Source organism: Mercenaria mercenaria, chromosome 1 (genome assembly GCF_021730395.1).
Source record: "Mercenaria mercenaria strain notata chromosome 1, MADL_Memer_1, whole genome shotgun sequence".
NCBI lineage: Eukaryota > Metazoa > Mollusca > Bivalvia > Venerida > Veneridae > Mercenaria > Mercenaria mercenaria.
In genome coordinates, this window is record NC_069361.1 from 41,346,790 (window position 1) to 41,359,958 (window position 13,169).

A 13,169-nucleotide genomic window follows, 5' to 3' on the forward strand; every position below is an offset into this window, starting at 1 on the left:
GCTTAATGTGAATTACTGCAACTAGTTCGCGAATTGTGGGTTGGCAAATGTATGTCTAAACAATTATCATCATTACATACGTTTAAAATGAATAACTCAGTTTATATTAAGCCATAAGATGTATACAAAAATTAAAGAAACAATGATATTAAAACAAGACTTTGTAACTTAGATTACCTATTGATATTGCTCAACATTTTACAGTTTCCGGCTCTTTGATCTGAAGAAGGAAGAAGTATATGTTGTTGATTATAATGTCAGTATTTGCCTTGAGGATGGGGCAAAATGCAACATTAAACAAGTAATATTATCTCATGCATTATTGCCAAAACCACAATGTGCTCTCAAAGAAGGATTTAAACAAGAAAGTAAGTTGCAATATGACTATCTAAAGCGTAAATGTCATAGACTGAATGAGGCATTTTATTTTGATACGCTAGTTAGGTTGGTAATTTTAAACCGGTTTTTCTCTAAGCATGGTCTTTTATGAGTAAAGTCAATGTAATCAGTGAAAATTCCACCAGACTTTGAAACACGATTATGTTAAATTTTATTTCTTGCAGCTCGATCTTACTGATCTATATCTTTGGTATTGTTTCTTGTGATCTTTTGGGAGTTCGTTGGACTGACTCCATTTTGTCTCTGTTTGTTGTGGGGCTACTTTGCGATACGCTCTATCACTGTATTTGGAGTGCTCTATGCTTCCGGGAAATCTACACCTACCTTTTATCTTTTATCACTGAGGAAAATATAATCAATGGTAAAAATGTTCTATATGCAATGACTTAAAATGTGTACATAGTCATTGGTACTTATTCATAAATTTTGAATATATTTTTAAGACTTCTCTTTCACGGGATGGATGACGGAAAATGGTTATTCACTCGGAGATGAAATATCTGACTTGGATTATTCAAAGTTGATGGAAGATCTTGGCTTACCAAGATATCTTAAGGTTTCTGAATGCAACATGTCAAGTATTACTGACAATGAAACGTCAGGTAGGTACTTTATTAAAAGGAAATACAGAATTTGCTTCAGTAAATAGTATTTTGAAAATTCATTGTTCGGCGTTTCCCCATATAAGTATCATGATACATGTGATGTGCTAGAAACTTTATTAGTTTCTACGTTTGCATTTTGCTGTGTTATCATAAAGTGTTACAACCTTTTAGTTTTTTTTTTTAATTCTCCTTTAAGTTGCAGTGTAACCGGAAACGTCAATATTTTCCCATATTGACGTCTGAATTTTATATCGGATGCGTGACGTTATTTAAATTTGTATCGTATCGTAAAAATGGTAACATTTCTAATTGTGACATTTATATGTGTAGAGACGTATGTAATAAAAATACTATTAGTTTTGCATTGTGAATTATGCACTCGTTCTTTAGCGGAATAATATTGCGCTTCATAAGTCGCTGAACTTGTGCGTATTTCTCAATAACTAGCTTATAACCTACAAATATCTGCTACACTGACGCTGTTCATTACTTGACAACTTTGCAGTGTTACATGTCTGACATTATTTTTTGACAAAAGAAATGGAGTGAATAATTTATACTGTATGTTTTAGAGAGCGTGATAGACCCCAATTATATATTTCAGTGTGCGCCTTAAGATCACACATGGTCGACTTTCCCCACCAACTTAACTGCTACCTACCAACATGCAATGATATTAAATGCTGTCTATCTGTTGAGCCTATCAGAAGAAACTTCATGATAAGTTTCAGTGTGGATCCCTGCAAGAACATGCTATCTATTGAGGTAGAAGAACTCAAAGTTCAGATGTCACTAAGTGATTTCGAATGGAACAAAGAGCAAGAAGTGTACTTGAAAGGTGTTATAAAAGTGATGTAAGTCTTTTTATTGATTGCAATGTCTCATTCGAAATATAACAAAGTAGTAACATAATTATCGTAAGTTGCACAAAAGGTATTGATAAACAGTACATATATCTAAATAAAACTTCAAAAGACACACATAGCCTTGAAGTTTATTCTGACAGCCTATTTCAGCTTTCTGCATATAAACAGCCTGCAAAATTGTGTTTTATGACTCTCACCTGTATATTACGCTAGAAAGACACAGGTATTTGAGAAGCTTGATAATTAATAAAATATCGCTAAATTTAGAAATGGAATTCTCTCGGAAAAGGCTGATCTGTCTTGGTCACGCGTATTTTTTTCGTGATAGGTCCTATAGGAGTTGTTGATGTTCATGTAAGTCATAGTGAGCAAACAAAGGTTTCCGATTTTTCTATAACAGGAAATAAACAATTCAGCTCAAATCTTACAAATGCGTAAATCAAATTAATATCAGATTTATAAGCGTTCTTTTCCTCTCATTGTTTTCATTATGCGTTATATGGCTGTAATGCATTTATGATTTGCCACTGAACATGCATATATCTTTCCTGAATATTCTGAAGGGCATATACTGACACTTTCATACAAAATCAAAAAGGACGTTTTGAACGATTTGACGAAGTTCTAAACATTTCCATGTACCTTGCTCCGTTAAGAACCCTGCGGGATCTGTGTTCATTCTGGGTTCAAATATTGTTTTGTCGATGACATAGATTGGTAAAGCTGAAGAATTTTTAAATCCTTAGGAAGTGCTGAAAATGGACTCCCCAATAGCAAACAAAATCCTCGCGCATACATTTAGACGGGATGACGCATGCGCATGACCCTGACTATAGACCAATGCGACTTCTGTTTGCAAGTTTAGCCTGTTTATTTTCATTTTCTTTACTTCCGGAAAAAAACTGAAGGTCGTCTGACGTCAATTTTTGTGTTGCGGAAACATACGTATTGCCTTGCGAGATTGTATAAAATGTGCCCGTAGTCATAAGGATATCTTGTCTGTTTATTTGTTTGTTTTTGGTTTAACGCCATTTTTCAACAGTATTTCAGTCATGTAACGGCGGGCAGTTAACCTAACCAGTATTCCTGGATTCTGTACCAGTACAAACCTGTCCTCCGCAAGTAACTGCCTACCTCCCCACATGAATTAGAGGTGGAGGACTAATGATTTCAGACACAATATCGTTTATCAAATAGTCACGGAGAACATACGCCTCGCCCGAGGATCGAACTCACGACCCCGCGATCCGTAGACCGACGCTCTACCTACTGAGCTAACATAAGGATATAAGCAAAATAATTATATCTTCTTTCTGCACTTATACTCTCACGTTATCCCCAGTTGAATACGACAGTAACAGCAATTGTACTCGAAAATTATATCTTCTGAATATTTCCTACAATTTCTAGTCAATGGAATATTTTGGACAAGTGAAGAAGTCTTAGTCAATAACAACTGATTTTGATGCAAGTTCTTGAAACACGGTCTTATGCAATATAAATTAATAACATGCTGACAATGAAAATAAGTTCTAAGTCAGCATGGTAGGACTGACGTTAGAAATTGCATTTGCAGTCAATAATTACATGTATATGAATCTATAAATTGCATGTTTTGTAATTTTCTCAATGTTGATGAAATCATCGTTTGTTATAATACATGTATACTATATAACATTTTACATTATTATAAGGCTAAACATAGATATTCAGTTATTTATATTAAAATGCTTTTAACCACAGTTTCTAATGCTTAAACCAGTCTTTCTTTGTAATTTATTTTGTAGTAATCTGACCAAACTATGAGCTAATAAACACTTTCTGCTTCACACCTACCTCATCTAAGAGATGTTTGCCCCTGAAAATGCTTCAGTTATGAACAGTGTATGGAGTTGTTTAATGTAAACTAAAATTTGTGACAACTGGCTTTGGTATACTGGTGCGAGATCTAAACATAGTTTTATGACGTCCATTCCTATCATGATGAATTGTCTTATTGTATAATAACTCGCATGCACGCATGCACGCACCCACGCACACACTCACTCACACACACACACACACACACACAAATATATATTGCTTGAATTGTATAAAGTTTTGATATTTCCATTGTTATATTTTAAATTTTGGTGTGATTATAAAACAATTGAAATCATTTTCTAATTACAGGTTTATATTGGATAATCTGAACGGACAAAATGCTTTTGTGTTATCACTCCAAGTTAAAGCTTGTCTTGAATTTAATACTATATGCTACTTTGAAAAGAACATCTTCAACAAAGTGAAAATTTCTAAGCGGTTTTGCGACTATTCTGCATCTATTTCATCTTTCCCTATAGAAGGTACGTACAGTTGAATTACTGACCAGTGTTTTTGATACTCATTTACTTGATTATAAGTCGAAAAAATAAGCTTACACTTCACATTATTAATAATCTTTCAATCCGTCTTTCGAAAGTTAAAGGAATTCTAAAATATTTCAAAGACTGGCTTAAAATTTTGCTGTATGTTTAAAATTTAAATCGAATGAAGAATATAAAATTAGGATGAATCTAAACATTGTACGTTAAAGCTGAAATTGTCTTATGACTTAAACCTTTCGTTAAGAGCATATATCAGATGTATTATAAGAAACAGAAACAATAAATTGTACATATTTTGGTAATTTCATTTTATTCAATGCTTTGAAATCTCGACAAGTAAAATTACTTTTCAGAATTTTCACTCTTGGAGTGGAAGCTGCAAAATAATCTCCCGACTGACATGCCTCTTTCAAATCCATTTTCTGCTATATTGCTTGAAGACTTGGGCTTATCGATGTACTTAAGTGAAACACCATGTCAAATGAATCACACAGAATATAGTTATGGTTGGAAAAACAGTAAGTCACTACGTAGCGGAAATACGGCATGCAGAATATTGTCTATATTTTAAATAGTGTTGTTGTATCTAAGTTTAGATATAGAGGATAACAAAGGTATCTAACGTAAGCATTTAATATGTAAGAGGGACACGTTTGCGATTTTCACTTGTCTTTTTCCATTCGCTTTTCTAGAAAGTGATTTTCATTTATTTTGTCGTTTTGTTTTATTTTTTAAGGTATTTCCCTGATATGTCAGTTATATACAGAGTCACTCATTCAAACACTCATGCAATGTTTAGTTTAAATAATGCCCTGAATCATACATTTCTTTTTGCACCTGTTACACGCTATACATTATATTTTAGAATTTTATATACCTGTCATACAATTAGGCAGTCTTATTAAGACTACATATTTCATTTTAACTCTAATTACTTAAAGCACAAAAAGAACATGCCCTTTTTCAGGTTGCCCTCACATAAAGACGTCACACTTGCCAGAAAGCGTAGAATGTTCTATAGACAGCACATGTTCCAAACTAGAATGTTGTTTATCAGTGATTGCTGTTAACAGAAATATTAAATTTGAGTACGATATTGATGTCTGTGAATCAATAGTGGAAGTCAGTATTGAAAATTTACAGATGAAACACTCGCTCTTCCATTTTCCCTGGGGTAAGTTCGTCCTTTCAAAGTAGATTGTTGATGATACAAAATTAATTTGCAATTTTTTCAAATGGACCTTAAAAGATGCTGATATCTAATTTACTTTTTTTGAAAATAAAACGTGCATATTTTGATTAATGGCAATCACACTTGCAGTTTGTAAATGAAATGCAACAACGGTATCAATCAAATTGTTAAATTGTAGACAAAATGTCTCAGTTTTCTATTATTAAACTCTTTGGCTAGAATAACCAGTTATATGTATCTATTAGATTTTTGGCCATATGAGTATTTACATATTAAATGATGAAGAAAAACACACGATCAGAAAGATTAGTACAGATGCAAGATGATATGTAGTAGACCTTTTATACCACGTTTATTAATTATCAATTTGTAACTTAATTAGGGCAATTAAAGCCACCTACCTATATCTAGGATATGTCTTTGGTATGATGTTATGTACAAAAATGTCAAGTTATCATCTTAGTTTGTTTGATTTAGATTTGATGCCGTTTGTTTAAGAGTAGTTCTGTTATGAAACTAACCTAAATACTGCTCCTGGAATAGTTACCAGTACAACACTTTCTCCACAGTAACTGCATACTTCCCCACATGAATTAGAAGTAAAAGACGAATGATTTCAGACACAATGTTTTTTATCAAGTCGCCACAGAGAATATACGCCTGGCCCGGGTATTGTAATCACGACCCCGCGATCCGTTGATCTGCGCTCTCCCTACTGCGTTGAGTGGGCTGGGTGTTAGTTATAGTCCTAGATCTTCATAAAGAGACACATATGCAATGCATGTTATGTTTTTAAAACATAGATTGGAATATATCGCAAGCTCATTTTTTCATAAGTACTGCTTCCAAACAAATTTAGAAAGAAAATGTTTTTGCACGAACTATAATAATACTTTGCCCTAAAATAGGTCAAGGCTTGCGCTTTTGAGCCTTCGGGCAAACAGTACAGTAGAACTGTAGGAAAGAGTCTGTCATCAAATTAAATGTCAGTTGTGATCCGTTATTAGGAAATATGATTGTCATTTCTTACCTGTTTCGGAATTTGAAGAATTTGTCGCTTATTTGACGTTGCGTTCATGTTTTGTTACATCTGTTTTTCACTTTCTGCTTTATTCATGCGTGTATGTTATGTTCGCTCTAAGGAAAAATACCTAGCATACTTCTTTATTGATTTATTTATTTGTCATTATGTAGAAAAACATGCAATAACTGCATTTTTACTGAAATCCAACATTGAGTGATACGGCAATGCTGCACAATACGTACAACAAATTGTGTCAAAAGTTATCCAAAGACACAAATATGAAAGTAGCAAACAGTCAAATATACCTGAATATGATTAACAATGGCGGTAACTGAAACATGTACTGTTTAGTACGCAGTGATATCCCCATGAAGCGAAATATATTTTACAAAATATTATTGCATAGTTTCTTTATCATAACCAACATTTTACAGCCCCGAGAAGGCAATAACAAAAGCAAGGTTGAGGAATTGGACCAAAGTTCATTTTGAACACTTTTTCTGACTTGTATCAAATATGCTGAATATACCAAACTTTTCTGGTCATTTGTAATCATGGAGACAATTAAATTATTTTCTGATAGATTCCGCTTAAGCATGTGCTAGGGGTGTGATTGGTGTATCATTTTTCCATATCTCCCATGGACAGAATCTCATTCAATCTGAGTGTGCTGATATGTTGCTTGGTTGCGTATTTTTTTGTATTTCGTTTCATGTAAGCAATAAGATGAAGAATGATTAAATTTCAATTAGTGTGCACCACAATATAGTTATTCCATGGCATATTTTTCAATTTTACAGGCGAAACAAAAAGGTTGAACTTTGGTGGCATTGTTCGCTTAGAGTGAGTGTTTTGTTTTATATTTAATGTTTTCAGAATAATAAACAGAATATATCATTCACATGTAAATGGATTCTAAAAGTTATACATAATGTACATGTACGTGGTAAAATCGTTTTCAGCAGTATATGTTATGCTTTAGTCTATCTAATCATATTCTGTATAGTGCTTTAGAACACGAAAATAGTTACTCTCCTGTTATATATGATTTTAACAAATAATGTCATATCTTTCAGCTTTTCCTTTTCTGATCTACCAAATGAAAAGAAGATAATGTCGAGTGCGTCATTCAATGTTTGTTTTGAGTCGTCCTCACCTTGTATATTACAGACAAATATACTTGATAAAGTTATCTTTCCTAAGGAATCATGCAAATGGAATAGAGGTTATATCATAGACGGTAATTAACACTATTACCATATAACCACCGTTATTTTTATACCCCCTCCCCGTAAACGAAGTTTAGGAGGGGATGTACTGGGGCCGCCTTGCCGTAAGTCCATCTCTGTGATAACACTTGCAAAAATGAAAGGTTAAGATGGGAGGTGTTCATGATTGGTGTACAGGTATATAATATTATACGACACAGGTCGAGGATAATTTTTGTAATAAAACGATTTCGATTACAGTTACTGTACTTCAATTTTCTTTCTTGCACGGATACATTGACTGACTACATTTTAAGTATACATGTATATCACCATAAAGTTAGGTAAAGTTCTATGTTAGTTATAATCAACAATATATTCTGATAATATGGCCCGTTTCTGACTTGTCCAGTTTGGTAGACTTTTCGACATAAATGTTGTAAAACAGGTCTTAACAGGTTAGATTACGTGCTGATGTACACGAACGTATGTTTCATACGTGGGTATTAATTCTGCCATGATCCTCTCGTACAGCTATTCCGTATAATATGTGAAAATACAAAAACAAACTCTTCTGAATGAAATCTTAATGGGATATTTTTGTCTTTTTAGAATACCTTTACAACTGTTCTAAATACTGATTTAACGTTGGTACATCGTTTCACTTACAGATTTCTCTCTGCAACAATGGATATCGCAGGAAGGTCTCACACAAGGCATTCCATTAGATGAGTACTACACTGCAAAATTATTAGAAACACTAAACGTTGCTCCGTTCTTAATGAAAGATTCCTGCATGGTAAATGTATCAAGTAATACGTCATGGACCTCTGGTAATTACTGATAATTTCAATGAATTTGCTTGCAATAACTAAAAGTATTCGGTCAAAATAGCTATTTACAAGATTATGAACACATGTCTTTCGAATGATAATTTTCAAGTATAAAACTTGTTCAATTCAATTTACTCTTGGATGTGGAATGACCAAACCGCATATTCAACGTAATGTAATCTCCAATGACTGATACCAGTTTCAGAATCAATTTCTTTATCAGTAGCAAATACTGATTTGTAAAATATATTAATATATTATAGGGAACACGAATAGATATATTTTTATCTCCTTCAGGTTTCATTTGCATAAGTATTCAGCTCCTTTTGGGACTGAGTTCGCAATACGTTAAATTTATATGAAGCTAAAATAAATATCGTTGAAAGGTGCTGCGTCATTAATACCAGGTACATCACAAAAGGACCGGATAGATAAGCACAGCTTAATAAAAACATAATTATTTTATAAGTAAAGAATATGATCTTGATTGTTTCAGAGTGTCCTAGAAGTCTCACTACCGGGATGCATACTTTGCCAAACACGATGCATTGTGTTATTGGTCAGAGCTGTACTGAAGTTGAATGCTGTATTGGACTAGAAATACTGAACAGAACATTCAAAACTCAAGTAACCATTGACTCATGTGCATATCAGATGACATTTGCTGTTGAAAATTATAAACATAGTAAACAATTGTTCAATTATACGTGGGGGAAAACAGAACAGATGTGGCTCTATGGTGTTGTTCGAATAAGGTATATAATCGTGACGAATCACACAACAATCCAGTATTAGGGATACTAAACCCATCTCGTACTGGCTTATTGAAAAAAACAAACAGTTCTGAAAGTTATCAAACATCTATTAATTAAATGGATTTACATGTTTCCTCTGTCTGTTACTTTATGAAGTTTCCTGCTTCTGAAGTTCAAATTACGTGCTGATGTATTTTTCTGCTCGTGACTATCCGTTTGTAGTTTAACTACAAACTAGTCTAACAATAAATGTCTGTTACTTTATGAAGTTTTCTGCCATTTCAGACGTTCAAATTACATGCTGATGTTCCTTTTTGCTCTTAATTATCCCTTTGTAGTTAAAGTAAGATATATTTCAATCTGATTTGAAATGAATGAATTTCATCTGAAAGCAGTAATTTTGATATATGCAGTTTAGGAACATACGCAACTTTCTCGAGCTTTTTTACAAATTATTAGGTGAGATATTATCTGCAACTTTATGTACACGTTTCATATGCTAAATAGTTAAGTTTTATATTGTAGCGTATCCGTTTATGACCTTGGTGGGGAAGGCAAATACATTGTCAACATGAATATAAGTGTTTGTCTAGAGGCAAATGCAGCTTGTCAAGTCAATGTTCAAGTTCTGGAAAACGCAATTCTTCCAAAGCTCGATTGTGATTGGAATGTTAATTTTGCTGATGCAGGTAAGATTTCTTGATCTGTTGAATCCTTTATTGAAAAAGAACCTTTCGTGATAACTATACATAATGACATTCTCTTTAGTTGTTTCAGCCTGTAAATGGTCAAATGTATTTTACAGACTTTGATTTGGATACATGGTTTCTACGACATGGTCTATCATCAGAAGAGGATTTGACACAAGAATACACCCTGATACTCTACAACGACCTCAATTTATCTCCCTTTATTGGAGAAGAAGAATGTATGAGTGGTAGCAACAGCACATTAAACGTTTCGGCATTAGGCTGGACTAAAGGTACGGTTTGAAGACACATGTTTTATTGTAAGTGTTTACTCGATTAAAAAAATATTAAACCCGCTACCCTTTGCGCCAACCATTTATCTAGCAGTTTGTTTTAAATTTAATATGACTATTCTAAGTGTGATGATTGTTGTAAATGTTTATGCATTATTGCTGAATAAAACATGGTTTAATTTCTAGAATTCCTTATTCTTAAAGAAATAAATTGCTATCACTTGAATGACTTAAAGTGGACCACGTTTTCAATTTCCTTTCAATTACGAAAACAAAACATAGCTATTACATTACAATCTTTCCAAAAATATAACGCAATGATTCAAATGTTGCTTTTTTACCAATCAAAATCCAATTCTAATGCCTTAATGTCGAGTTTTAGAATCCAACAATGAACCAAATCAATAGCAATTCTTACGTGACTTCAATGAGGTAAACTAAACAATTTCTAGCACAACTTATGCGATAGCATTTATTTTTATGTTACACATAACAATGTCCACAGATACGTACTAAAACAGTGTATATGAAGAATAGAGAGATAAAAGTAAGTGTTACAGATCATGAAAAGTAATTACAAGATGTAGCAGATATAATATAATTCATGTCCTAATAACACTTGTTTATATGTCTACTTTCCAGTTCGATTTCCTTAAAACGACGTTTCTATATTGTTGTTTACAACAATAAAGTGGGTCTCCATGGCAGAATAGTTAAGGTCACTGCCTCCGAATCACTTGATCCTTACAGGTTTGGGTCCGAGCCCTACTCGGGTCGTTGAATTCTTCCTGTGAGGAAGCCATCCAGATGGGTCTCGGAAGGTTATATCAAGGTGTCCGCCCGTATAGAAATTTTGCACGGATGGGCAACCATCAAACCTGAAACGTCGCCATATGACTTATAATTGTGTCGGTTCGACATTTAACCCAACTAACCAATATAAATATGACAATAAGAGAACGACTGTAAACTTTACGTCGTCTCCTCTATCCAATTCTCGTATTTGTAACTGTTTCAATAATCAGGAACATTAACAACGTTTGGATTATAAAGAAAAACGGTTCTGTTCTTTTCACATATATATATTGAGGATTCCCTAATGAATACATATATTGTTAAAAAGAATTAATACCTATTGTGCATTACTGTGTTGCTAAAATATCTCAACCGTGACGTGTCCTTAATATATTTTTTGAAATGATTGGAATTGAAAAATAAAATAGTCTATTGTAGCAACCGTATGTATGTGGAAGTATTATATATAATTCACGTTTCAGAATGCCTATATGATATTGATTTACCTCAACTGCCTGAGTCTACAGTGTGTAGAGTGCCAACGTTTTGTACAGGAATTGAATGTTGCTCAGTAGTAAAACTTCTTAGAAGAAATATCAACACATACATCTTTGTACACTCGTGTTTGAATCGTCTTGAAATTGGTATAGAACGGATGAAATACACAGTTGATCTGAGTGGCTTCGAATTTGGAACGGAGAAAATTGTCAGCTTACAAGGGGTTTTCAATCTTAGGTATGCATACATACATGCACTTTTGTTTATATAAATTCCTCACTATGGCAAGGTATACAATTTTCGTAGAATAAAGTTTGTTAAATATCTAATAATTCGTTTTTGGTATATCGGTTGTAGATACATGTTTATCGACATAATCTTCCAAATGAAGTACTTATCCAGAAACTATAAGTAAGTTCATTGTATGTTTATATTTAAGATTCTCGATTGAAGACTTGAAAAATGAGGGTGTTCTGCTAATGACCTTGGATATCAATATCTGTTTCTCTACAAAGAAACCGTGTACTGAAAGTATATCAATATTTGAAAATGCAAAACTTCAGAAACCTGTCTGCGATTTAAACACTGGATACAAAATTAAAGGTAAATGCTGTTTGCAGGTAAGACAGTTTGCTAATCTGATCAAATAAATTCTGCGAAAGTAATCGGTAGTTTTTAATTTTCTTTTGTTAAAATTAGGCTTGAAATTAACGAATAAATACGAATCCAAAGTATATATTGCACTAGAATGAAACTCTGTTCTGTCATTTTTTGCATGTGTACCGAGATTGCTTTCAGAAATATTCATAACCTTTTGGATAAATGGTTTCTCGTTTCAGAGGCGTTCATAATCATAAATTGTTATCATAATATAATTATTTAGCTTTAATTAATATTAATAAAAAGAAGATTAAATTAATATATTAATTAAAGGATTATTATAACAGAAACTTGGTCAGGAATATGTTCCTTTCATATTGACTTTACTTGGTCGAATCAAACACTATACAGGCCATGCAACATGTTCAAAGTCCGCTCGAACCTAACAGAACATTACAGTTAAAGCTCCTATTATGATAATCCTACTTTTTATATTCACTAAAGAAATTGAATCTGCTTAATGATAGTTTCATCGTAATTCAAAACAAATACATCACCTTATTTTGACACGTTCTTTCTTGCAGATTTCTCAATGAAAGAATGGCTAATTAACAATGGACTTGAAGCCGGAAATATTGAGGCTTTACCACTTTCAATGTTATATGAGGAGCTTGGAATATCAACTTACCTTTCTGAAGATATTTGTAATATTCCAGAACACGTACAAAACTGGGAAAAAGGTTTAACATTTCAAATGTCTCATTATCACATTTGCAATGTATATTTGCTAGCAAAATACTCGAAAATGCAAATGGTTTACATGCAGTCAACTCCATATCGGCAGATGGTATTTTTCAGAAGATGCACATTGTACATACAATTATGTGTTCCAAGTATGAAATATTTTGCGTGTACGAAATTTGACAACAATCCAGATACTTTCGATTATGACTTGAGACATTCATTGTTCAGCTGACACCCCAAAAGATGTTGATATTATGCTGATGCCCGCTCATGCCTGGAATAATACTTTAAGAGGCTCTTCC

At 33.1% G+C, this 13,169-nt stretch overlaps 1 protein-coding gene across 1 annotated transcript in view; it reads left to right on the plus strand.

Annotated features, from left to right (window-relative positions):
- The window catches only part of LOC128556671 (uncharacterized), a 29,311-nt gene that overhangs the window by 13,363 nt on the left and 2,779 nt on the right, over nucleotides 1–13,169 (plus strand). The window contains exons 16-30 of the mRNA XM_053542307.1: nucleotides 205–368; nucleotides 843–1,001; nucleotides 1,609–1,858; nucleotides 4,043–4,215; nucleotides 4,590–4,754; nucleotides 5,204–5,410; nucleotides 7,253–7,295; nucleotides 7,529–7,692; nucleotides 8,332–8,493; nucleotides 8,990–9,248; nucleotides 9,774–9,937; nucleotides 10,054–10,230; nucleotides 11,508–11,760; nucleotides 11,963–12,126; nucleotides 12,708–12,863. Coding sequence (XP_053398282.1) covers nucleotides 205–368; nucleotides 843–1,001; nucleotides 1,609–1,858; nucleotides 4,043–4,215; nucleotides 4,590–4,754; nucleotides 5,204–5,410; nucleotides 7,253–7,295; nucleotides 7,529–7,692; nucleotides 8,332–8,493; nucleotides 8,990–9,248; nucleotides 9,774–9,937; nucleotides 10,054–10,230; nucleotides 11,508–11,760; nucleotides 11,963–12,126; nucleotides 12,708–12,863 — 2,660 coding nt within the window. The remainder of the gene's footprint in view (nucleotides 1–204; nucleotides 369–842; nucleotides 1,002–1,608; nucleotides 1,859–4,042; nucleotides 4,216–4,589; nucleotides 4,755–5,203; nucleotides 5,411–7,252; nucleotides 7,296–7,528; nucleotides 7,693–8,331; nucleotides 8,494–8,989; nucleotides 9,249–9,773; nucleotides 9,938–10,053; nucleotides 10,231–11,507; nucleotides 11,761–11,962; nucleotides 12,127–12,707; nucleotides 12,864–13,169) is intronic.